The sequence below is a fragment of the Anomalospiza imberbis genome, chromosome 12 (genome assembly GCF_031753505.1).
Source record: "Anomalospiza imberbis isolate Cuckoo-Finch-1a 21T00152 chromosome 12, ASM3175350v1, whole genome shotgun sequence".
Lineage (NCBI taxonomy): Eukaryota > Metazoa > Chordata > Aves > Passeriformes > Viduidae > Anomalospiza > Anomalospiza imberbis.
Window position 1 is genome coordinate 3,165,293 of NC_089692.1, and position 27,589 is coordinate 3,192,881.

The following is a 27,589-nucleotide window of genomic DNA, read 5'->3' on the forward strand; positions in this document are numbered from 1 at the left end:
CTTAGTACTCGGAGTTACAATGACTGGTGTCTGCCCCAGATTCCAACAGAGTTCTCTAGTTCAGTAAGACCACTGAAAGGCACAGAAACACTGAATGCAGAGTACAAGTACAAAAGAAATACCAGAGGATGGAGATGCCTCCAACCTGCAGTGACACATTCCTGTTCTCCTAGCCCCTCACATCACATACTGGCCTACTTTTGCCCCACTGCAGTTTCAGGAATAGCAACAGCGACATAAACTTGTCCCATTTAGCCTTGTACTGCACTCACTGTGGCATTAAAGCACACTCATTTTAGAGAGAAAGTTGGGAGCACAGACATACCACCTGTCATCGAAGCGCACTGCCACAAAAACAATGAAGCTACAAAATGTACATGGACAAAACAAAAAATTTTATTAGCAAACAAGTAAAGATTCATCATCACTGGTATTGTTTTCAGAGAGGGAAGTAGATGACTGTAACATTGGCACTTCCACAGAATGGCAACAAGCTGCATGAACACCCAAAGGCTCCTCCTGGTATGAGTTAGGGCAACATTGGTTTTGTCCATTCACTTGGATATGAACATTCATAGGGCTGTCTGGATAACCAGACTCCCACTTTTTTAAGGGTAATCTACATGGATCTTCACTCAGTGGATGACTTCCACTTAAACTACTGTCCTCTGGGACAGTCCTCCTGGATACTGACCCTCCATGGATCGTTTCTGTAACACTTTCAGATAAAGGATCTCTGAAAGCCTTTCCTGTATCTGCCTTACTGGGCTGCTTAAGCTCTCTGTCAGAGTCAGCACTTAAAGATTTATTGGTGTGTCCAGCCTCAGGCTCTGTATGTGCTGCTGTGCAAGTATTCTGCTGGAAGATGTTGGAAGGCGATGGCTCTGTCGTTTCAGTCTCTGGCTGCAAGCTGCTACATCCAGCTTCTTGTGGGCCCCTGGCTTGGCCATTTGCCTCTAAACTAGGTCCTTCTGGGGAAGGGGGGGGACTCCGAGCCGCCCCATCAGCACTGCTGATGATTCCATCACCCAGGGTAGTCTGTGAGGTGCGGGCAGGTGTCAGCAGGGGGATCTGTCCTCTCACCCGAGGTCTGTGGAAGAGTCTGCTCCAGAGCCTGCCCAAGCGGCGCCGCGAGGAGCTGCGCCGGGACGAGTGGCGTCTCATCTGCCGCCGCATGGCTGTCCGGATGTTCTGCAGCACAGAAGCCTGCAACACACAGGGAGCAAAACAGCATTTCACACATACTCTAAGGATTTCTAAACCCTCTTCTCCCCACGAATATCTCCACTTTGCCACAATACTCAGACTTGATCCCTGTGCTTTCTTCTTAAAAGTGTATTTTCTAACAAACTATTTGAGAACACCAAAGACAGCTCTGCCTGTACCAGAAGACTCTCATAGATTCATATAATGGTTTGGCTTGCAAGGGACCTTAAAGATCATCTCATTCCAAATGCCCTGCTGTGAACACCTCCCACTAGACCAGACTCATCAATGCCCCATCCAACCTGGCCTTGAACATTGCCAGGGAAGGGCAGCCACAACTTCTGTTGTGTTCTGTTTCCTTTATGAGTTTCAGCTCTGCTTGTCTGCCCAGGAAGTTAATTTTCCACTGGAGTAACACACTACAAGTGCTTTATCACATTAGGAACTGTATCTCAGATGGCTTGCCAGCGTAATTTACCTGTAAATGAAAAACAATCATTTTGGAAAATTAAGAATTTTCTAAAAATCCTGCTAGAGACTTTATTTTCTTATCGTTTCAGGTGCATTTACAGTTTCAGCTTGAAAAGCCCTTTTCTTCTATTTACTTTGTGACCTTTCTCTCTGTCTCTATTCATTCTGTCTTGATATACAGCAAAAGTGTTTATCTCATTGCTGCTCCCCAACAACTATATTAAATGTGTTCAAAACTACCGCAGCAGGAACTGTGGCTATTCAGCTCCATGTAACACATACACATTTTTATATTATTTCCATGTAATTAGCACAGCCACTGAAATACAGTTCCAGATTGACTTTATCTAATTTACAGTAGTTTGGCTGCTGAAGTATTTATTGGCACGTGTCTGCATACTTGTGATGCGTTGTACACAGGGAAGTCCTCGACGGGGGGAATAAGTCCTTGTGCAATCAGCTGTCCGTAGGAAGGTGGAGCTTCCCGCCGCACAAACTCTGCCTCCAGTCGCGTCATCTGAGTCTCAAATGCTCTGGGAACAGAACCAGAGAGAAAACAGAAGTAACAGTTTGTCCTGCCTCCCTGACACTAATCTATAAAAGCACTGCCAAAGGGCTCATGCTAGGAGTAGCACCACAAACCTTCCACTAAGCTCCATGAAAACCTTATCAGGTTGCAAAACCAAACAAAAGGACTAAGAGTACAGGGTATAAACACAAATCTATCAAACCAGCAAACTCTCTAGTGCAGTCTCAGGTTGAACTGTGGCAACTGAAGTTTTTACAACTGCATAACAACAATAACTGTTGTGGCATTAACAGCAGTAACTTGTTCAGCAAGGGCCCAAAGGTTATTTTTGGAAAAGACATTAAGTACTGGAAACAATCACACAACAGGGGCAGCTTGCAGTTGCAGAGAGGTTTGCCAGTCCTGCTGGAACAGAGGAACTGAAGTTCCCACCTTAGCACAGCAGCTCTTTTGCAGGTCCTTAATCATGCAGATTTGATCAGGAGAGAATGTAAAGCTCGCTGTTTAAAACACAGTGCCAGCAGCACAGCACAGAGCTGGTGCACATGATGAGATGGGAACCAGAAAGTCCCTTATGACTCCCACAAGGCAGAACCCCACTTCTCACAGGCAAAGAAACACACACACACACTACACCTAAAATGAGGCATACAGAACCACAGGAAAGGGGCACAGCTTATACCATGGACAACTCCCACTGAGAACAGGCCCCACCATAGCAGGACATCACTTTAAGCAGAACTGAGAACTGGAGTACTTGGGGAAGGGTGAAGGGTTATTCAATTCAGATTCAGTGAAGCCTTCACTGTAGCAGTTCAGCATTCAGTTTTTGGCAGGGGCAAGAGGTTTGTTGCAAGGGGATGAGAAGGAAAAGGCAGATTAGGTTAGAAACAGATTCTGCCATACCGCTCAATAAGCACATCCTTCTCACAGACCACAGAAGAGCTGATATTTCCACTCACTACTTCCAGAAATCTTCTCTAAGCCTAATGCAGTGACTACTATTTAGCTGTCATCAGGTCCTTGGATTTGATTTCACAGTATTTTGCAAATTCTCTGGTTAAGAATCAACTTTCTTTTCCTTTTAACAAAATGGAAAAAACCACCACAGCTATGAAAACATCAACAAAGCAAGACACTTACCTGTACTCCCTGGTCCTCAGAGAATATAATTTAAATGCACAACCCAGTGCTATCACTAGCAGCAAGCCACACACGAGACTCCCAATCAGAGCAGCTGTGATGACCTTCCTGGGAACAATCACCAGGCAGTTACGTTCATCACTTCCATCCTGGCAGTCTTCTTGGCCATCACAGCGCCAAGTCTCAAAGATGCACAGATTTGTCCCACAATGGAAATTTCCTGGCTGGCAAGTAAAGCAGTTTTTTTCATCTGAGCCATCTGGACAGTTCTTCTGGTTATTACAGCGGTCAAGTATGGAGTAACAAAGCCCGCTGTTTCCTTCACATGGGTATTCATTCTTCTGGCAAGCAGGACAGTTCTCCTCATCCTTGCCATTTGGACAATGCCACCAGCCATCACAATGCTGCTTATCTGTGAAACATTCCTCATCACTTCCACAAGGGTGCTCCCAAGGAAGGCAATAGCCTTTCACCTGATACGTTGCATTGAATCCATGGCCAGTGCTCTTGGAGCGGGCATGGTACGAGACAGTGAGCTGGCCCTTGGATGACTCCACACTCACTGAATGCCTATTGTTGTGGTGTGAAAACGTCTGCATTAATTTATCACCTCTCTCTCCGATGCCATCATACACCTTCACATAGTCATTGTAGCCTAACTGCAAATCGAGCTGCAACAGAACATGCCGATTATCCTGGGTGTCCACATACCACGTGCAACGAAGGTCTGACCTGCTGTGGTCAGCACGGAATAAGTCTGGGGAAGCAAAAGATCCATAAAAATTACCCAGCCTTTTGCCACAGGAAAGATCAGGACAATTATCTTCGTCCGAACCATCACCACAGTCTTTAACTGAATTACATCTCAGCTCGTTCATCAAGCATTTGGTGGAGTGCGCTGCGCTGCACTGAAATGTTCCTGAGGGACAGATGCTGGATGGAGGGTCTGTTGGAGGGACAGTGCAATTCTTCTCATCTGAGTTATCACCACACTCATCCATGGAATTACACTTCCAGGTACTGGGAATACACTTCCCATTTGCACAGTGGAATTCATCTGACTGGCACACAGACTGACCTATCTTTCCTGTGAAAGAGGACAAAGAGAAAAAAAAAACAGTATCAAAAACTTCTGGAACTATCTGAAATCACTTTTCAACATCTACTACCATGCATGTCACAAGCTAATTAGTCAGGCCAGTACACTTCAGCAATACAGTCAAAAAGCCACATGCAAATAATACCAGTGTTATCACCAATACTTTACAGTCATCAACGGCCCAAGATGCTTGTCAAAAAAAAAGTACTACTGTCTTCCAAGTTTTGCCAGAGAGAGTATGACGTGAAGCCAACGAACCCATAAGATTTTACCTCTAATATAAGAAAGGCGAAATCCCTGAGCCTGTCCTGAGCTTGATGCATCTGAGTGAAAAAATATCCACACATGGTCCCTTGCAGAGATGAAAGATGGAGGTATGGAAGATCCACACACTTTGTACTCCTCCCTCTTGGAAGATGGGCCAATCATCAACCAGTCTACTGCACACTTCTGAGAGTCTTCCAAATCAAAATTCTTGAAACTGTTAAGAACAAAAGAAAGCACAAGTTACAAAGAAGACATGTATCTGGAACAAAACCTAACAGAGAAAGAACAAATTCTAATGACCGAGTTTCTGCATCAAGCAGTGCTGACATAAAGGTATCACATTCAAAGACAATGAAACATATACCACCTTGAGTATACAGAAACAAAGCACATCCTCTAATTTGGAAAAGCACCCATCTCACAAGCATAAACATCATAGCAAAGCAGCTCCAAAAGCTGAAAGAATGAGTCCTCTTTTACTCAGTCCTTAAATAAAACTGCTTCCTAAAATACAGAGGTGAGGAAAAGCAAAATTCCAGAACACATTATACAGAAAGATTAATTTCAGCAGTCATTTCCAACTGTAAAAGCTATGATACTAGGGATGACAGGGTTGACTACTGTCTTGGAAAAAGAACAATAGGAAGCAGTACAAAGGACCCTAAAGGGCTAAGTATGAGAGACAAATCCACTCTTCGAGCCATGGATGGGCAAGGAGAGATCAGGAAGAGAATAGGGGTGGAAATGGAACCTAAAATCTAACATCATTATCTTTAAATTCAAAGATTAAAATATTCCCTTTCAGGGAGTGCAAATGCAGAGCAAACAAGACTGTAACACAGTCAAATTTCTAGCCCTTCTGCTGACACAAGCCAAGTGATTATCCAATAGCAGCTTATCTGGTGCAAAGAGGAGCCCTAACTGTTTGCAGAACACTGAACACAGCTGGATAATATGCCCTAACCTGTGGCTCGAGAACCATATGTGGTATTTGTTCTCTGATGAATTAGATTGCATTTCTGTTCAGCAATCTGCAATGACAATAGCAAATTGCAGACTGCACAGAAAAGCATACTCATTAGGAAAGGGCACACTGTTCAGAACACTTAGAAATGAATTTTGGTCCTTTTCTATGTAACTCAGCTACACCAAATTAACTTGATAGAAGTTTGTGCATACTCCATGCAAATATCTAGACAGAATTTTCAGAAAGGCAGAAAAGCTGTTGCAAAATACAGATCTCCTTCCCTAAAGGATTTTTCACAAACATCAATGGCAAATTCTTTGAAAAAGATACATGGAAAAATAATTTTCTGATATCAATGTGTATTTACAAATGGCTGTCAATGCCTGCCAGATTTTGACCTTTGAAGCTGAAAGGGAAAGAACAGCAACCATGTAAACCAGCTAATTAATTTAGGCAGGAGACTCAGCCTACCCACACCTCTAGGTCCTGCCAAACACACTGCCTTAATAACTCTCAAAAAAATGTTATCAGCAAGAGCATGAGAAGTAAGAGAACACTGAAAGTGATAAGTTAAAATGGAAATTAAGAGATGACAAACAACTTATGTGCAAGGACAATCCATCCAGAAATGTCCTTCCTCTTCTAACTCCTTTTCTCCCACCAACCTCTGCGTGTCTTCCCAGCTGTGAAGAAATATTCCCACAGCACTTAATTCTTTGCTATAAGCAATTCTCATCAAGCAAGGAAGTTTTAGATGACTGTGCAGCCAAAATAAAAAGATTTAAGTACTCAGCCATTCAAAGATAAACCAGAGTATTTCTGTTACAGGTGTTCTGCATAAAATGCTCTTAATGACCAAGAAGTGAACAGCCACTGCATCATGAAAAGGAATTATCCAAAGCCATCAGGGAAGCTATAGATACTCACATAAAGTTTGTTTGTTACATGAGATGTGAGACAGCATTACTGAGCTGCCACATCAGTTTTGCTTTCTGTAACTCATTTTGGCACCACACATCATGTAGAGTTTCTCTCATCTACTTGGAGGACTGTTCATAGGAATTTTTTTATGAAAACTTTTTGAATAAGTGTTAGAAATACCCATCTGCCCAACAACAGAAGTTTTTAAGAAAAGGGAACAGGCACTAAATCAAGAAACAGAAACTCAAAACTGGGAAGGGGGGTGGGAATGACTAAAAAATTTCTGTTTGTATGTTAGAAACAAGTTCATTTACTACATTTTTTGATGCTGTACTGTTGTAGTTATTTTAGATGCACCATGATGAACCTTAAAGAGGCAAACAAATTGTTCTCCTATCTTACTCAGTTCCCAGCACTCCAACTGAGTCCCACAGCCACTCACTTTCCTCGCTCTGCTGAAAAGAGCTACTTTTGTCTATCAAGTAAATAACTCAGCCATAGCACGGTTACACAACACAGACTGCACAACCCAAGGGGAGAATTTGCCTATACAATAAGCTGTCTATAACTTACTTTAAAAAGTACTTCTTTCTAGAAAAAAAATAAAAAAAGAAAAAATTTTAATACTTTCAAGGAAGAGTACAGAAAAGTCAGCTACATGCACATACCTTGTTCACAAACTCCTTTGCAGATGACAGAAATACCTCTCAAGAGCCTGCATTCATGTACAATTAATATCTTTTACTTGTACCTTGGAAGTCTAGTATTATACATTGCTAATAAACAGCTTTTTTTGTTTGTGGAAAAGGAACAACCTTTAGTTCCAGCTTCCAATACAGAAGCACAGGCATACAGAGGATAACTGATTTTCCTCAGTGTCACTTCTGGATCTCAGACAAATTCAGAGCAGAATCCCACACTTCTTCACTAGCAAATCCAAAACTTCAGTCATAGAGTACAAGGATGACAAGGCAGAATAGGCTTGCAAGGAAACACTGTGTTTAACAGATTCCTTAAGAACACCAAGCCTCTCAGAGATACACAAGTTACTGAAAAAAAAAAGCCTTGGTATTCAAAAAGGGCAATACAGAATATTCACAAGAACAAATTCTGTTATAGAAACAAACATCTTAATCCCAAGTGCCTAGAAGTTTCAAACACAATTTCTCTGTGTATGTTCTAGTTCTAATGTGAAATTTTATGTGTAATAGATACCACGGCAGTTATAAAATTTCTTCTGCTAAGAGTCAAAGCAAAGTCAAAGCAATTACATTCCCCCTTATGCAAATTAATCAACAGATGTATTTTCAACAAACTTTCCTTTGATTAAGACAGTGTCATTCCATTTCAGCACCCTTTTAAGTTATACTGCCCCTACTAGAAGCAAATTTTTCCTCTTTTACATTGATGGTGATTTTACACAAGACCAAAAGCATGATATACTTGAACAAGCCCTCACCACAAAAAACACTACCTTCTAAATAAAGATGAAAACAATATGAATTCATATGTTTGCACTTGTAATTAGATAAAATTTGGCTTTACTTCATAATGCATTTGTGACAAGGTTTTGTGTTAGAGGTTTCTGCCATTCTACTCTGACATTAAGTAGCCAACTGATTTTAGCCAAGACTCCTGAATGCTGCACGCAGCCTCTACTGCTTTAGTTCTTTCATCATCTCTAATTAGATCTAGAGCTGCTACCCACAAAACATTTATTTATTCAGCTGAGCTTTCTCAAACTGGAATGCAAATTTTTCTATCAAAAGGGTTGAATGAGTATTGGTATACAGTGGAAATACAGGAGAAAGACTTGTGCTTGTACTGCTTGTAGGACTACACAGACACTGTACAGTCTTTGGAAAAGTACTGAAGTCTGTAGTTACTGATCTTGAGGGAAGTCTCAGACCTTTCGTATCAAAAAACTACATCATTTTTTGTGACTAAAACAAGAAAGAGGAGCCATACTGAAACAGAGGGTACTCATATGTAACTCACATGTTAAATACGTAAGCCATCCACATCTCATGCAGCACCAGCCAGTACCACAGTATTTTTAAATATCTTGGGCAGGGAAGCACAGGATTTGAGAAGAAAAGCAAAAGACAGTTGTGCTCTGTCACTAATCCTCTCCAGCAAAGCTCTCTGACAGTTGTGCAGGACTGGAACAGGGACCCAGGCGTCCATCCTACCATGCAAGCTGCAGGGCACAGGGTGTGAAAATCCAGCCCTTGCACTCCTCAACTACAGCCTTACCCCGCTGCAACCCCTGCTCCAGACATCCCCCTGCACTTCCAGAGCAATGCTTCCAAGAGCTTCACTTCCAAGCAATGCTCCCCTGCTTTGGCATCTTGGCACGTGGTGATAAAGGGAAGGAGAACCTGGCTTTCCTCCAGGTTTTTTTTCCTCTCCACAACCAGAGCACACAGCCCTGGCTCACAACAGGGCAGGGAGAGGAAAAGGAGTAAAACATTGATATCTCCAGCACTAGAACTACACTGTAAACAAAATGCAACACCCATCACAGAACATCCTTTAAAATGGCCTGGCCCTCAGGCTGCTCTCACTGCTATCTGTGGACCTCCAAAACAATACAGGAACGTAGGAGGAGACTGGTGCACAAGATCAAAATCACTGGACAAATTTTGCAGGTTTTGTTTCTCCTGAAAGATGCTCTTGAAATGTCTCTTCCACATTTTTATACAGAAGTACAACAATAGCCAATTAAACTATTTACTGAATACTGAAGGTATTCAGAACATGAGGATCAGAACAACTCAATGTGAACTGAGAAATGCACCCCTAAATCTTGTTTTTACTGAATTCTGCAGAAATCAGTAAACTCATCTGATTCTTTTTCCAGTGCATGATACTGAAATAGAGGTTACCTCCAACAGTGAGCAGACCTCCAGGAGTTTACAGGAAATTACAGTATCAGTCATAGATATCATTTTTTGCCTATGTACTCCCATGAAGTAACAGCCTAAATGGTATCTTCCTATTATCTATTTTTACATTGCTGGAAAGTACTTCGTTAAACCAGACTACCACAAACACACATTAATAACCTATATATATGAGAAAAATGTGCTTCCTGCAAAACTAATGCTTAGCAGAGCTTAGTTTTTTTGCCATCTGCACTGAAAGGAACAGTAGCAGCTAGGGAAAAAAAAAGTACTTCTATAAATAATGTAGGGAATTCTCTACAACCCTTTCAGTAATTTAGGCACGAGGGACTACAGATTAAAGAGAAAGAAAGCTTTCTTAGTAACTGGGAAAGGACAAACATGGGATGCAAAATCTGAATGAAAGCAATTAGCAAATAAATTTTAAAAAGTAAATGTTCAATTTGGCCCTCTACACTCATTTTAAAAATTGGAGAAAAATATTATGGATAGGTCAGTAAAGCACAGTCCCAAAATAAAACCAACCGACCAATTAAGCAAGAAAAGTTACTTCTATTTGCCAACTTCTCACAGAAAGTGCAGACTGTGAGCAACTGATGACTTAATTGGCTCATTAAAAACTTCTGCTTAACCACTGAAGCACAAGGACCTGAAGTCAGGAATGCTCTATTCTACTCCCAGCTCCCAAGCACCAGCTAACTGCATAACCTTAGATAAGAGACACTGCCTAGTACGGGCTATTTCTTCAAAGGCTGAGCAAGTAAATGGCTATTGTGAGGTTGTCTCCAATTACTGTCAAGTTCTGAAACACTATGAGTTTGGTAAATAAGCTGTGAAGCAGTCCCATTAACTCTTCACACAATTACAGACCAGCAAGAATGTATGAACAGACCTCAATTTAATGCAGGAATTGAAACTCAAATGGTATCTGACAACTTCTTTTTTCGAAGCCAGTGTTATGAATCACTGAAGTGAAAGCCAATGCAGGTGATCCCCTCACCTCAATTAATAAGAGACAGCTTGTGTGGGTCACTAAGTAGACTGCTTTTCAACTCTGATCTTGAATTCTGAATATCAAGAACATTTTACTTGCAGTCCCCTAAATTCCAGTAATAAAATAATAAATTTACACTCCACCCACACCAGGGTTAATTACAACCATCAAGTAACAGCAACTGCTAAACAAAAGTTTCTTTCATCTTTTTCTTAGATATGAGGAAGCATAAATCTATTAAGCCTGTAAACGATGGTACAAAGGCAATTACTGCATATGACATCTTTATATGATCTTACATGGTTTTTTGTAATCCTCTGTGAAAAGAAGCATAAAAATAGAAAAAATGGGTGGAAAAATCAAGTCGTTTCCAAAACAAAAACTAGCAACTGAACACCTGAATTTAAAGAGACATAACATAGTCCTGAAAAACAGAACCATTCCATCAGACACAAAAACCTGAAAGAAAGATCTGAAATATGCATATAGAGTGGTATAAGCACAAGGAACATATACTTCCTGTTCATAGGAAAGCTACCTCAAGGATTTCTAGAAAGTAAACTACAAAGCAAAACAAAGGGCGAGGAAATGTGAGGATATGAAGAAAATCAATATACACATGAAAGACAGACATTAAGACACAGTTTCTAAAGGAGATGGCCACAGAAGCCATCATCTTACATACACAGGTGGATCTGGCCACTGCTCTACTGAAAGCTGCTGAAAATAGGTTGATAAAGAATAACCACCAAGTGCAAACAGTTTAGAAATAAAACATATTTTCAATTGCAATTTTATCCCTTAATGACTCCTGCTGTATCTCATCACATATATCTCTTACATAACACTGCTGTCTTGTTGTCAACAAGAATTCAAGATCAAAGGAGTGCATACTTTGTAACACAACCACAAAGGAGATGGGGGCTTTTTTTGAAAACCTTCAAAATACAGATGTTAGCACAAGAACTGTGTTTGATTTTCCTAGGAAAATTTAAAAAGCTACTCTTATGCCCTTACCAGCACATTGCTAGAATAAGAAGCATATCCAAATGGAAAGCAGAAAACGTGTTTGCATTTGAAACCTCCTAGCCTAGGTAAGTCAGCTCCTTTTTTACATCTTTGGCATTGCAAGGGCAACAGCCTTGTAAGCAAATCTTCAGATGCTGTAATATTTTGCATTTCATACACTGGAGTGAGTCATTCCAAGTACATTTATAGTCACAAACAACACCAAAACACGAGTCCCGGGGATGTAAACACGTAGTTTCTATTGTTTGCAAGTGCAGAGGAGGGCAGGATATGGCTGTGCATTCAGTGATAGAAAACAAACCCATTGAGAAATCTTTCAAGTCATACTGCTGTGCATACATTGAAATTGTACACACATTATTACCAGTTGCCACACTCCATGTTCCTTTGTTTCTCTAGCCTCTCTTACAGTCACACTTGCAGTAGGGAGTCCCAATTCCAGCTGGAGCTCTGAGACATTTTCATAGCATAAACTGTAGCATTATTTCTCCAGAGTCAAGTCCTATGTCTCATTTGTATGCTTTCTCAGTTTCCAGCAAACTCTGCTTTGAAACAAATTCCCCACGTCCAATGTAATGTAATGGGGTTTAAAAGCATGTTTCTATTTATGAATTTCAAATGCTGGCAGGTATTTACTTTCAGTGAGAGTTCCTGTTTTGAACTACGGATGGTGGAGCCTTCCTATTATTTCATCTGTGGCAGATTTGTTTTCAATTTCTGAGCATCTGCAGTTGAAGAGGTTTTGCAGTCCTTTTAAGCAGCTGAGCAAAGAATGAGCAGATGGTGTCAAATGTAACAGCACTAAAAACCCCCCAAAAAAACTTTTCCTAGGTTTTATTTTTTAAGTAAGAAATTCTTGGTTGATGAAGGATCCTACCACTAGCCCAGAGAAAATTAGGCACATTCACAGTATGCTCATATTATACCCTAAACCTTCTTAACAAGGCATTTGCAGTATATTTTAGTCCTTATTGAATAGCATTTTTCTAGAATTGAGCTGAAATTGTACCACAAATGCTAACTATTATTTGACTTGTTGGAAATAAATATTAAGCAGAAAAGCATGTGTCTTTTGGTAAACAAATAACAATAAGCAATAATTATCTTCAACAGTCTATTAAACATAGTACCATTTTGGACATTAGTGAAAATGCCATTTTTTCTCCAAGAATTTTACATGCCCACTCAAGCTGTTCCAGGTTTTATAGTCTTCACCTACTCCTATTTATAAGCAATGTAAAGAAGGAAGAGGGGACTATATAATGTGAGTAAATATATTGCTGTTTCCCACTCCCTCCAATGTCAGGGGTATATGAAATCTCACACAGGCATTGTGAAGATAAATACTTTAAAAGACCACAAGTGACATCTGTAATCACAGATGTCAAAAGTAGCCTAGAGAAACAAGACACAATGAAGCATTTTTTAAAAGAGAGAGGTGCCCTATCTGGAACCATGTTCCAGTGCAAACAATTTCAGCTTTCCTTGATCATCCAGTGGCTCTGAAGACAGCCTCACATTGGTGTATCAGGTAAACGCACATTTTGTTTTGTTTCAGCAAAGCAATCCTTTACCTCCACAAATACCAAACCATACCTAATTGTTATCATATCTCCATGATCTCCTTGGATGTACCAGCTGCAGTTTATGGCTGGAGGATAGTTGGATGGCCAAGAAGGACTATAGATGACTCCCCGTCTCTCTGTGTGCTGTTCCAGTTCTCCACTGCAAGCAGCTGTTAATAAGGGGAGAAAAATAATTCTGTTAATGCTTTGCCTAATCAACAATTCATATTGGCTTCAAGAGCTTTCATCACTTCCTGGAGACTGCAGACATATCAGAGTCAACAGTTTTATCCTCTTAGTCTTTTCTTCCCTGCCCTGTTTTTTAATTAAGACACCCACAGCAAGTGTAGGTAAGCATAACCTGCATTTCAATGCAGGACCAATCGATAACCTTGTATGAATCTACCACAGGCTACAATCAATATTACTGCATGGATCTGCCAAGAGGATGTAAGACAGAAATCCTTCTTACCAGCCCCCCAAAGCCTAGGTAGGTCACCCAGCAAGTGAAAAAGATCTGTATTAACTGTAAAGTAACTAGCAGCTCATTTTGTTGGAACATGTTCCTAGACATGTTGTTTATTCTCTTAACCACATGAAGAGTTTGTAAGGGTTAAAAAAATACCACCACCCACCACACCCCCACCTCTCCCACAAAAAAGTAAACTGCAGTTCAGTTTTCACTGAACATTACTGAAGTACTCTAAATTCCTTCTGAACCCACATAGATGGGAAAAAATTTCAAGACAGGGAAAGGAGCAAACGAGGCCAAATAAAGCTCAGCATTTTCAAAGCACATTTAGTTCTTCCTATGGAAAACAGCAGGCTACATCAAATACTTGTAATTTGTAATTAAGCAATCCAAAAATTAAAATTAAATGTTCCAAGGACAAGTGTTCTGATAGGAAAACGTACTCCAAGCAGACTACAAGAGGGAAAATTCTCTGTAATACAACAGCTATTCTGAATATTCTCCAAAAATATTGTTTAAACTATTTTTAAAACAAATTACTATCTAGAGCATGACTTGCGGACTGCAGCTGAACATTTCAGTTTTGACAGAAGCTCACATTCTTGTAGCTGAAAAATACAGCAAGGGAAAAAAAAGGTTGCCTATACCTTGTCACCTCATACACATTCAAATACACTGCATTATAAATGAGAGATTTACAGGATTGTTTGAAATCCAGCCACACAAGTACACCATTTCCAGTTCCCAGCTGGGATCAGATTTAGCTGCACTGGAGGGATGGAAGGAAGGAGTACCAGCACAGCTACTTGGCTGCAGTCAAGTCAGGCGGGCAGGGCTGCCTGCAGAGCTCCTGGCTGGGGCTGGGCTGCAGCACATCCCCTCCAGGAAACCAAGGCCTGGCACTATTCTGTTCCTTCACAGTAAGCACTTTTAAAGTCAGAGCCACAGAATACAAAAAGCATGAGGTGAGTAACTTACCTGAGGCAAAAGATAAAAATGCTATTACTTTTACTCTCCAGGTAGAGCATTCTGCTGAAATACATGTATATAATTCCTACTAGTTTCAAAGGCCACAAAAACATACAGAATACATAAATACATGAAAACATATTTTTCCAAACAAATATTTTGCAGTAATGAAGTTACAAAAACAAGAACATTTTTGTTATCACAATTCTAAAACCAGAGCGGCTCCATGCCCAATGCTGGAAAATACTGAGCTGCAGTTGCAATTATAGAATTATAAAAGCAAATGTAAGATCCACAGGACTTTTCAACTCCAGTTCTCAGTTTCTTTAGGTCTAGAATTGTGCTCCGCCACATACTTGTTACTGCACCAACATATCACAGTAGCAGAAGAGGACCAAGAGCTAGCAAACACATAAAGGAGCTTGAAAGGCTGTATTTCCTAACTGCCAGGTTAATAACACTTCAAAATGGGAAGGAAACAGAATCCACAAGGTGAAAGAACAAATACAGAAGACAGCACTACCCAGAGGCTTCCAGTAACATCTGTGCAAATATTTCTGCTGCCCTTGTACCGTATTATGTTCTGGATTAATATTCCTTATTCGTAGTACTTGCAATCAAACAGAGTTAAAATTACACAAAACTTACTTAGTTTCCATTCTGAGGAAGTCCCACTGACAGGCTGATGGCTTCACATAAGCACTTCCATTCACACATCCATCAGTGTAGTTAGGGGAGCTATTATTCTCCCAAATACTTATTTCTCAGTTTTAGGAAGTAATTACTTCTCAGTTTTAGGAAGTAATTACAAAGACTCTGAGCAATAGTTACTTAAGTATCCCAATCTTTTTGAATTAATATCACTACATATTTTTCTTTTGGAATAACTTAGTTTCCTAATGTAGAGGATCTGCTGTAACATCACAGTTCAGGTCTTCAGTGAGAAATGCTTTTTCTTACTAACACTGCACATCTGATATAAATGTGAGGCAAGAAAAAAACAAGCGACAAAAGAAACAGATTCTTCCTTTCAACAGAAGAATTGTAGCTCTGCAAATCTAAGGACACAGCGAGGAAAGGGCTGCACTGATACTATATTGCCATTTTTGGTGGTTCATCTGACAATGGCTATTGCTGCCAGTACCTTACCACGGCCTTATCCCCTCTGACACATACCAAGGTTTTCAGACTTGTCCTACTCAAAATCAAAAGGACAATTGCTTAGCTCTTGCAAAGGGTTCTGATTTGAATGGACCACAAATCTGAATTAGTATCTGCTTCGGTTTAAGACAATTTAAAGGAGAAGCCCCTGGGTCTAGCTATCTCCCTCCAGGGGTCCAAGTAAGTAATGAATGTAAGTAGATTAAGTGAAAAAATAACCCTTTACTAACAAGCAGAACAGCAACAATCAGAAACTGTGGATGCGACAATGCAGTCCGGGAGAGAAACAGATAACTTTCCCAGGCATTGTCCTGGGGAAGTTATGGGAATCTCGGAGAAATGAATTAAAACAATTCTTATCTCAAGCCTGTACACTTGGTGTTTGTGAACATGTGGAATGTTGTACATCATGTTTATGGACAAGAAGGTGTCGTTCCTAATTAAACCAATTGTGTGAGGGGTGTTGTTTGAGAACCAGTCAGGTTTTCAGTGAACGATCCTGCCTATAAATATCTGAAGTTCCTAATAAAGTTTCACTTCATGCCTCCTGAGTTTTAGAGTCAATGACATTGCTTCTCACCGTTCCTAATCCAACGACGACAAGAAACAACAGCAAATAACGACTAAATACAAAACTGCTCAACCCTGTGGACTGCCCAAAACAAAAAGAGACCCCAGACAAAAACTGCCAGGCACAGCCCCCAGGGTGGTGCCCTGGATTTCCAGCATGCGGGTCAAAGGACAGAGGGGGAAATGGGGTCAGGCTTTTCTCCCCCGCCCCCACTCCGTTCTCCTATCTCTCACTTGGCTTATCTCCTGTGGGCTGGAGCCCTGACTGAAGTTCTCTGCATTCAGGGGGCTGCAAGCTCACGGAGGGAACTTGTCTTGCTGGAGGCAGGGGCAGTCAAGAGAGGGCGGCTGGGCTGGATGCCCCCGGCTGGGTGCGGCCAGATGGCGGCTGGCCGCGGAGCGGGCTGCCCTTTTCTCCCGGCGCGGCTTCCCATCTCCCGACACCGGGGGAGGGGACGGGCCGAGCCTAGGGCTGCTGGCTGCTGCTTCCTCTCGCCGCCGGACCTCCGAATTCCCCAACTCCAGAGGAGAAAACACCGAGCCTGCGCCTAGAAACGGCGGCGCTGGAGCTTCCCTCAGCTCCGTTATCTCCGAGCCCGCCACCGCGAGGGGCAGAGAGGCTGCTCGGGCAGCCTTGGAACTACACGGGTGCCAAAAAAACGAGCACACAGCACCCACAGACACACACACAGCACCCACAGGCACACACACACAGCACCCACAGCACCCACAGGCACCCACAGGCACACACAGGCACACACACAGGCACACACACACAGCACCTACAGGCACACACACACAGCACCCACAGCACCCACAGGCACACACACAGCACCCACAGCACCCACAGACACACACACAGCACCCACAGCACCCACAGGCACACACACACAGCACCCACAGGCACACGGACTGGCACACACAGCACCCACAGGCACACACACAGCACCCACAGCACCCACAGGCACCCACAGGCACACACACAGCACCCACAGGCACACACACACAGCACCCACAGGCACACACACAGCACCCACAGCACCCACAGGCACACACAGGCACACACACAGCACCCACAGGCACACACAGACACACGGACTGGCACACAGCAGTCAGAGACACACGGACTGGCACACAGCAGTCAGAGACACACAGACTGGCACACACAGCAATCACAGACACACGGACTGGCACACACAGCACTCACAGACACACGGACTGGCACACACAGCACTCACAGACACACGGACTGGCACACAGCACCCACAGACACACGGACTGGCACACACAGCACTCACAGACACACGGACTGGCACACACAGACTGGCACACACAGCACTCACAGACACACGGACTGGCACACAGCACCCACAGACACACGGACTGGCACACACAGCACTCACAGACACACGGACTGGCACACAGCACCCACAGACACACAGACTGGCACACACAGACTGGAACACACAGACACACGGACTGGCACACAGCACCCACAGACACACACACACACCACTCCCAGCCATGGAACCCCAGAGATACAGGAACGATTTTTGGGCACAGATGATTACGGGGTGCACCATCATTACAAATAACACCAAGACAGTGTTGCCAAAACATAATTACAGTGTTTTAACTATATGCCCACGGTCCCCTAACCTGTCGGAGCAACATGGGGACACACACATACACCCCTCCCAAAACTCCTATAGTGCTTACCCGAACCTCACTTAATTGCCTCATGTTTTTGCTGCCTTTTTCCCCACCAACGCTCATTACTACAGGCCTTGCAAACATCAGTCGACCTCCTCCCCAAAGCAGTCGCCTGCCCCTCCCCTCCTTGTGCACTGACTGCTGCAAGGAAGAAAAGGTGAAGTACCCCAGCACAGCTTTCAGCAGCTCTTTTCACACACACAAATTTTGAAAGAAATACCTTTACTAAACACAGCCTTCAGTGTTGAAAACAAAATGGTAAAACCACACAAGAGCAGAATTTTATACTGTTGGGGCTTCAATATTATTAAAAAGGTCCCAATTCCCTCCTCAGCTCCTGGCCATGAAGTCTGCAAAATCACACACATGCCTAAGTACTGTGTCAATAAGTTCTTAGGGCTTCAGCGTGACACTGTGATTCCTTAAGGAAAAAAAAACAAAAGCCTGTTCAAATTGCCAAAACATCTAAAGGAAAGGGAAGTTCCTAAATAGAAAGGTAGAGTCCTGGATTCTGAAGACCTTATCATCAGTGACAACACAAAAGAATAGCAGTGATAACACTTTCTCAGCAATTCCACAGCCTTTCTGCACAAACCTAGAAGAAAAGTGAAATCTAAATTCACTAGAAACTCCAAACTGCTTAAATTTCTCAAATTTAGCATTACTGAAGAAACAAAAATACCAATTCCTGGATTGGCCAACCAACCCACCAAAAATCAGAGATGGTGCTTTTTAAGAAAAGATAAATTATAAAGGCAGACAATAATAAATTTATTCCATAGTTAAAAAAAAAACAAACCTTAAACAACAACAACAAACAAACAAGCAAAGAAAAAGAAAACCCCAAACTTTAAACAAATGCCAGAAGAGATCTGAGTTCAGACTTTCTGTCAAGAGCACATAAATCTTAATGAGGCTTTCTGTAACAATCAAATGGATTTCTTCTACTGTAAACAGCAGTAGATTCCCTCTTCCAGATAAGTATGCCACAAATACGTGCAATGACGTTTCCAAAAACTTTACATTAATAATATTACTCTTATTTTTGCAAGAGCAACTGTAATAAAACAGACATTAAGCTTCACAAAAGGATGGCACTGAAGGTACTATGCTGTGCTGGAATAAATTTTCAGACAATCCCAGACAAAAATAAATCCTGCAGCTTCACATTCTTCTGCACACATCCCAACTATCTGCTGCAGGATAAAAGATGTCCTGCACTTGCCACAAGGAACCTCCTCACAAAACCAAGTGCTTGGCAATACACATTTCCTCACGTAGCTGTCTCAGAGTCGGCAGGAAACCCTCCCCAAGTTCTCACAATGCTCCCTCAAGGAGGGCTAGCACACATGGTTTAATGCAGATCCCTTATGCCTGTGGAAAAAGAAGACTCAAGGCTCCCCTTTGCTTTGCTCAGTCTCCAGCTGGCTTTTTCTGCCCCTGACCAGACCAGTGAAGGCAGAGTCCAAAGGTTCCACCTACAGATGTGACAAAATCTGAGCTCACACTGCTCGATCAACAGACCGACCTAGCTTTCTGTGAGCACAGGTAAGAGAAGCTACACATGGATGGATCCCTCTGCTGCAATGACCTTTGTTGATCATTTTTATCCCAAGCTCCAGTTACACCATCAGGAGACAAGGTAACTCTAAACTGTATGAAGACAAGAAAACATGAAGGCTACAATGCTCTGAGGTTTCCAGCATACTTGTGGAATAAAAGCCAGATGTTACAACTCTATTTCTAGTGAAAAAAAAAGTGTAAAAAGCAGCAGAGCCAACTGGAAGCACTTCTACATATTTTAGGCTGGGGCAGTATCACCAGTCTAAGTGAGCAATTGTGTAATTACTTAATTTGCACTCTGTAAACTTATGCATCATACACAAAACAAATGCCAAATTCCATCAAAAGCTAAAGAACCATCCAGGCAGAACATACTAAGACATAAATGACACTCTGTACTTTTTCCAATGAAAGAATGGAAAATTCTGTGCTGCAAACAACACATCTCCTGCATGGTTTATCCACGCTTTGTCTAAGCTTAATTCAAGCAGGTTACCTAATCATAAAATTACTACTTTCTCCTGATTTAAACCTTCTCTCAAGCCCCAATTTTGACTTGAACACTCAAGCTCAAACATTATTCGATCTACTGTCCTAGAATTATTCTTCTGTTTTCCAATATCCTTTCCTCCCATCTCTCTTATTTGCTATTTTCAGTTTTAACATAAGTTGCAGCCTCTCTGGGAATAAAGTACATTTACACGTATGACGGTAGACTGACAGTCACAAGGGGGTCTTCATCATTAAGAGGACCCTGACTGCAATATTCCCATAATGTCAGTAAGTCACAGCACTGCTAGAGAAGGAAATTACACTAAGTGCTGTGATTCTGGTTGAATTTCCACACTGACATTCATGACACATTTTTCATATTCCTGTTTTAGCTTCTTCAGGAATGAGCCACTCTCCCTGACTTGGTGCTCTCAGGCACACTTCCTAAACACAGAGTTTTCTCCTAAGCATACCCAGCACTACGAGACTTGGTGCTCTCAGGCACACTTCCTAAACACAGAGTTTTCTGCTAAACATACCCAGCACTACGATCTCAGCCTCAACCTTACAGTTTTTATCTATCACAATGACAATGATGCAGTCTATAATCCTGTTGTGGTTTAAGCCCAAATGAAAATAAGCCCCACGCAGCCACTCCTGTCCCCCAACCCCGTCAGGTGAGAGAGATGAAATGCAGATTAGGGGTTGAGATAACAATGTACTGTTACTGGAACAATTTACAATTTAACAGCAACCAGACAGGAACACAATCAGTGACAGCAGCAGCACCAGTGACAGCGGCTGTGGCAGAGGGCGATGTCCCAACGCGCCCGGAGCGGCACAGGGCCAGGGGTGACCGAGCGGCAGCGCGGCCTCCGCTCGCCACCTTGGCCCTGTCCCCGGGGACAGCCACCCTGGCCTTGGGGACAGCGGGACAGCCACCCTGACCTGGGGACAGCAGGACTGCCACCCTGGCCTGGGGACAGCCACCCTGGCCTGGGGACAGCGGGACAGCCACCCTGGCCTGGGGACAGCGGGACAGCCACCCTGGCCTTGGGGACAGCGGGACAGCCACCCTGGCCTTGGGGACAGTGGGACAGCCACCCTGGCCTTGGGGACAGCCACCCTGGCCTTGGGGACAGTGGGACAGCCACCCTGGCCTTGGGGACAGCGGGACAGCCATCCTGGCCTTGGGGACAGCCACCCTGGCCAGCGATTCCTCGCCCTTAGGGACAGTGGGACAGAGATTCCTCGCCTTGGCTGGCACCACGACAAAGCCCAGGAAGACTTAAAAGTCCTAAACTTCCTAAGATGTCATCGTTAATCTGTCTTAAACAAATGTAATTTCAAAAGTCACTCTTTCATTAGAACATCTCTCTGTATGGGGAAGAAACAGTTAACAGCTCAAATGAACAGTAAATACAGGTAAGAAAAGTATGTCTTACCTAATGAAGTAACAGCACTTTCTATTTTCCCAGTCAGGAAGAGATTCACTGTGTAAAGACAGAAAAACAATGTTCAGACAAATTTTAGTGGTACAGGGTGGCAGTCAATACTTAACCAGTCCTAGGTGTTTGCTGGGGTGTTAGCACAAATGCATTGCAGCTTCCCAAAGAGAACTTTGCTTATCTGCACAAGCAAGTCATGTAATCAACTATTATCCTTCACTGTAGCTAAAACAAGTCAATACACAATGTAAGTTAGTATCTCTGAAACATGCTACCAAAAGAAACAACTGCCAATCTATTTTAAATTATCTTCCATAGGATTAATTTTAACTGCGGAACACAGAAGAACAATCATACTAAAAGGCAATTATTATCCTTACATACTTCTCTGAATAAAGCAAAGTTTGTTCCCCCCAGGTAAATGTCACCCTGAAAATCAGCTGCTAAAGCTAACATGATTGCCTTGACTAAGCAAAAGCAATGAAGTTTTCAACAAGGTCCACTAATACAATCAAAACAGGATGAGGCAGTACTTGCAATACATATCTGACTTGCAAATTAAGTTCCAAAGACTCTTCACTTTCTCAAAAGTCTTCTCTCACAGTGTATACCATTAAAGTGGTCTGGAAAGAGTAGTTATTGCCAAAGAAAATTTGTCCTGTGTCATTGTTGCTCCAGAGGTCAGCATTAACACATAGTTCCCTATTAGTTTCCCGACACATTCTTTCAAAATTACGGTGTCCCACTGACTGCTCTCATTTCAACAGTAATCTGTAATCTACAAAGATAGCCTATTAATAGAAAGACAAATGCTTAAAAATTTTTAAAAGGTTTAAAATGTTACAAAAAACTTAATTTACAACATCCCAGCCCAAGCACTCACTTTGGCTTTATTTTGCATATGTTAAATCCTAAATTTTTAATAGGTAATCTCTTGGCAAGAATTCAGTTGAAAACATCATTTAAAAATCAACAATAGCAGAAGAGAGGAAGAGAAACCGTCCTTGTTCCCAACAGTCATGTAGGAAGCAGCTGACAATTAACACTATTTATGGCTCAGAGTCCATTGTCTTCTACACTGTCTAAACACATCCCAAAACAATGACCCTTGCCCTGACTACCTTCTGTTATAACTTAAACCAGCACAAGAGGTACAAAAAATACTACAGGGGTGGAAATAAAAACCAATCCCTTAGCTTTCCAGCTCACGTTTTTCAGTCACCACACTGCAGCAGCCCCGGTGACTACAGCTGTCCCTCCATGACTTATATCTGGCTATCCACAGTTTGAATATTCTCCTTTTGGGAGGACTGCTACAGGCCTCAGGCTGAGGCCAAGCCCTGCAAAACAGAGAGAAAATGCTCCTGGGGTCACTGGTCACAGACTGCAGGGCTCTACCCCAGGGACAAGGGCAGTGACTTCCCCCTCCTTCTAGGCAGTCTTGGGACTGAGCTGTTAGGAACACACAAAACCAGGAGGGCAACTAAATGGCAGTGTATGTAATGCTACAGCTTGAGGAGAAACACACCTGAGCCACAGATTTGTGTTAATAAGAATCATTATGATGTTCAAAGGACCCTAACAGCACTGATTTTATTACATAATTACCTAACACTAGTAACATTTGTTATATGATAATAACAATGTGCCATGTAATTATTTCTCCTTTCACAGTGCTAGTTTGCTCTGTTTGGTGAGTAAGAATACCTAGGAGCAAAAATACTATCCTGTACCAGGAAACAACACAGCCCTGTTACCTCTGGCAAAGCAGCACATCCGTTTGTGACAAACTCTGGGTCACAGCACTAACAGCAACACAACGTTTCCTCATCCAATATTAAAGTGCCACTATCTGTAACCATAGTAATATAGTCCTAAAGACTGAGATGAAATTAATCCATGATTATGTCACAAATTTATATTCATGAGAAGTAAAATACTAGGTTTTGCTCCAAAGAAAGTACATGAATATACTCTGCATGACTAGTATCAGCACAACTGAAAGCAGTGTTTGAGGATACAATGTATGGATGAGTCTGGGTCTGTACTGCCATTGTCATCTTTCTTTATGTTTCCTGCCTGAACACTCCCAACTGCCCTAAGAGAAACAAGCTCTGAAGCAGAGGTTTCTTCACACTGATTATAAGAGGCCCCTATTCCCTTTAAATGGAAATAAGTAGGATAAAGACAAGGGGCATAAAAGAGTGGAATTAGCCAACTCAGAGCCACATTACTGAAGACTGTTAAACAGAGAGCCCTAGTTTACTCCCACAAATGCAATTATAGGCAGCCTTGTACCCCACACCTGGCAGATACCTACAAAAAAGAACCCCCAAAAATACTAATTTATCTCTGCAAAAAACTTTTACTGGCTGCAGCTGCAAGTTCTTCACTCTCATTTTCAAACCCTTTTATACCAAGAAGTCAGCAAAAATAGTTCTTTAAAATAAAATCTAAGTCTCACATCAGATATTTTCCCAAGCAACTGAATAAGCTTACGGTTTCCAATACCCATTTTGCTCACTCAAGACCATCAAATCAAACCACAAGAGCACTGTTAAACCAGCACCTAGCTCTCAAAACTGTCAGAGGCCCATAAGAAAGAACAGCCATTCGCTGCTGATTTTCTTGTCTCTTGTCAAAATAAAAAGAGGTGAGAGACAAGAGTATTTGAAAGTTTCCTAGATGCCCTTTTTCTTAACTGTTGAGCAGTTATGGGAAAGCCAGAAAAAAAATCCCTGAAGTGGTTCAGTTGGCTTGAACTCCACGTAGGAAACTTACTGTGCCATTCATTTGGATTGCTAAATAATTCTCAGGGTGAGGTTTTCAGCTTGGAAAGTGGCTATTTGGATCAAAAGGGAAATTTACATCTTGGCACCTCCAAACCAAATGACAGCTAACAGGCTTTCCCCACAGTCAGAAGGAGAGACATCAACTTTACTGATTCCTTCTTATTTGATAACTTTCTATGTCCTCCAGAATTTCTCAGGAATGATAAACAAAATGGCTTCACAAAAGAACAGTTGAAACAAACCCAATTCCAGTCTTTGGAGCAGCAGTTTACAGATGAGGTCACACAGCAATGGTCAGTGGCAGTGCATTGATACAGACACCAAACACCCACACACAGGCCATGGGAAAACAAGGAAAGAATGGCAAGAAGCAAGAACCAAAAACAAGGATGAAAGGAAAGGACAGACAAGCAGGAAGTAAAATACAAAAATAGTTAAAGTAGCAGCATTATATTCTTATGGGTTCACTGAAGCAAAATACCTTACAAGCTTCCCACCTCTCATGTTTCTCAACTTCCACTACTGTCAGTTGTGCAAGGAATAGGAATAAAACATTCCAGCTGAAAAGAAGAGCCAGACAGTGAAATTCTAGAAGTCATAGAAAGCAGAAATCTACTAAACTTTCAGCCTGACATCACCCACACCTAAACACAAGAAGTGTTCTCACTTCAGCTCTCTAGTTTACATAACCTTTTATTACCTCATTAGTCATTTTAACAATATTTAAACCACGCTATTTATGTCAACTAATAAAAGGTTTAACAAAGGTGTGACTGGGCCACAAAAAAAACCCAAACAACTAAACAAAATTTTAAAAACCCAAAACACCCCCCAAAAAACAATAAGAAACTCAAAGATACAGGGAAAACATGTATCTTTCTCTAACTTTAAAAAAGCAGTGTAGCAGATATTATCCTCATGCTGTGCACATCTCTGAAATCCCGTTAAGACTCTGAAAAAAAGAAGAGTTGTACGACCTGGATGTTCAAACTGTTTTGTAGTTTAGCTAGCTTTTTATATTGTACTTACATTAATTAAAATAGATACATTTGAAATAACCACAGCAACCTTTAAAGTTCATCTTCCTACATTTTTCTAGGTAAGCACTGATGTTAAGGAAGCACTTTTACAAAAACAAGCAGTCTGTTTTACAGAACCACCAGTCTGGCCACAAGATATCCCTTTCTGATCGTTTGCATAACGAATAGTAACTGTCACTTGGGATTATTAAAAATTAACTCTAATCCACTTCATTAGCAAAGAGATGTGGGTTAAAGCATTCTGGATCAAGGAGCTGTGACAGTTTACCAAGAGCGTCTGGAGGGCTCAGTGCAGCCCCAGCAGTGCTCAGCTGCTCCTGACTACGCTGCCCCACCAGAATCCTGTGGCAGGGCGCAGGAGCGGAGCAGTCAGCTCCAGCAGCTCCTAACTTCACGTGCCCCTGCTACACACGCGGGGCCTGTCGCTCGCTCCTTCCAGTCACAGCCAGGCGCCAACGCTTCTGCCTAACAAAAACCATCTCCCCTGACTGAACGGGCTGACAGACTGGCAACCAGCAATACGCTTCATCACGTTGCCATAAATTAACACCTGCTGCGAAGCAGAGCGGAAAGCAACGGCTTCAAGCAGAAGGAAGAGAGCAGAATATGGCAGAGACACGGAGGGAGAGAAAATGTTTCTTCCCGCTGCCACTCAAGAGAAGGGCCGGGCAGGCGCGCAGCGGGGCCAAGCGCCGGGCAGTCCCCAGCCGAGCCCCGGCGCCGCTGCCCGCACCGCACTCCGCACAAGCTCACGGCCCGAGGAAGAACCTGTGATGCCTCCCAAACTTTTTTTTTTTTTCCCCCAGGGCTGTGCGAGGTTATGGCAGCGCTTCCAGAGCCAAGGGCAAGGCGATGGGTGCCGCTGGATCTGGCGGCGCTCCCCGCGGCCCCAACACCGCCGGGCAGCGGCCGGGCACGGCAGCCCGAGCGGGAGCCTGAGCGAGCCGTGGCCGCGCCGGCCCTCGCCCCGTTCGGAAGCGGGGTGACGGGAGGGGGCTCCGCCGGCACGATTCGGTGTGTTGCAGCCTCGTCCCATCCCGCGCCCCCCGCCCGCGGTCCCTTCCCGTAGGGGAGGAGGGGGCCCAGCAGTCCCCAGAGCCGATGCCGTGCCCGGACGTGCCCCGCCGCCAGGGAGCGGCCGGGCCGCACTCACCCAGGCAGATGGCAGTGAGCGGCGCCAGCGCGCCCTGACGGAGCTCCGCGGCCGCTGCCTTCTCCATGGCGGGTCGCTGTCGCCTGCCCTTCAGCGCGGGGGAACCGCGGCGGCTCCGCACCCGCCGAGCCGCTACGCCGAGCCGCAGGAGTCGGCGGCGCCACCGGCCCGCGGTGCCCCCGCCCGCCGGGGAGCCGGGAGTGGAGCGGGCGGCGGCGGCGGCCCCATGGCCGGCCCGCGCTCCCGCTCCGGGGCAGGTGGCAGAGAACAGACCGCAGCGCCGCCGCCGCTGCCCCACGTGACAGGCCCGCCGAGCAGCTGCGGCGGCCGGGCCACACAGCGCGGGCAGCGCGGCGCCGCCCCGCTCCGCTCCGCTCCGCGCACACCTGGGGGGCCGCCGCCAGCGGCCGGGCGGCGCGGGCGGAGCGCGGCCGGGGGCGGAAGGGACGGCGAGGGCCGAGCCCGCCCGCGCAGCGCCGGCCGCCGCGCTTCCTGTCAGGCACGGGTCTCCCCGCTCTCGCCGCGCCCCCGGCCATGGTGCAGCCAGCCCGCGGGCCGGGCCGCGCCCCGCGCAGCGCCCCGCGGGGGCCGCCCCGCTGCCGGGCGGGTGCGCGGAGCCGCGGGCCCGTGCCGGGAGCTGCCTCGGCCCGGCGGGTCAGCCGGATGCCTGTTCCCGGCAGTTTCCTCCGGAGCTACGCTGAGCTGGCTCCGCTGCAGCTGCCGGGAGTGAACGCTGTGATCGGCGATGGGCGCCTGCAAAAAGCCTCCCCAGGAGCCCGGCTGTCCTTAGAGCTCGCACAGTCGCTTGAGCCGTGCCAAGTGCTGGGAGCCAGGCCCAACCCTTCCAGGCCTGCCGGCCGTGAAACAAGTCATCTGGTCATCAAGCAGATAACGTATCCACAGCAAGGCAGCCGATTTGGATTACCATAAACGACGTAAACCCATCCTCTCCCACTGAAAATGGACAAAGCTTAATGTCCAAGCAAGACGACAGAAGTTAACTGGGAACTTCATGAAGAGAATTGCTAAACAGGGCAAGGGGACAGGTAGCCCTGCTCAGGTTGCCCTAACAGCTGCAGTGAACCAGCTCTACCTCACGTGCTGAACTTTTCCTTGTTT

At 43.9% G+C, this 27,589-nt stretch overlaps 1 protein-coding gene across 2 annotated transcripts; it reads right to left on the bottom strand.

Annotated features, from left to right (window-relative positions):
- Nucleotides 1-374: 374 nt before the first annotated feature.
- LRP3 (LDL receptor related protein 3) lies at nucleotides 375-26,943 on the bottom strand. 2 transcript variants are annotated; one of them, XM_068202496.1, is made up of 7 exons: nucleotides 26,471-26,943; nucleotides 21,483-21,530; nucleotides 13,129-13,267; nucleotides 4,721-4,929; nucleotides 3,350-4,436; nucleotides 2,078-2,210; nucleotides 375-1,206 (listed from the first exon to the last, which is right to left on the bottom strand). In XM_068202496.1, exons 1-7 carry the CDS (start codon nucleotides 26,535-26,537, stop codon nucleotides 400-402), a joined length of 2,490 nt encoding a protein of 829 aa, XP_068058597.1. In that variant the 5' UTR covers nucleotides 26,538-26,943; the 3' UTR covers nucleotides 375-399. The 2 variants fall into 2 exon arrangements, with proteins under 2 accessions (XP_068058597.1, XP_068058598.1); XM_068202497.1 differs by lacking the exon at nucleotides 26,471-26,943 and adding an exon at nucleotides 24,775-24,796.
- Nucleotides 26,944-27,589: the final 646 nt, after the last annotated feature.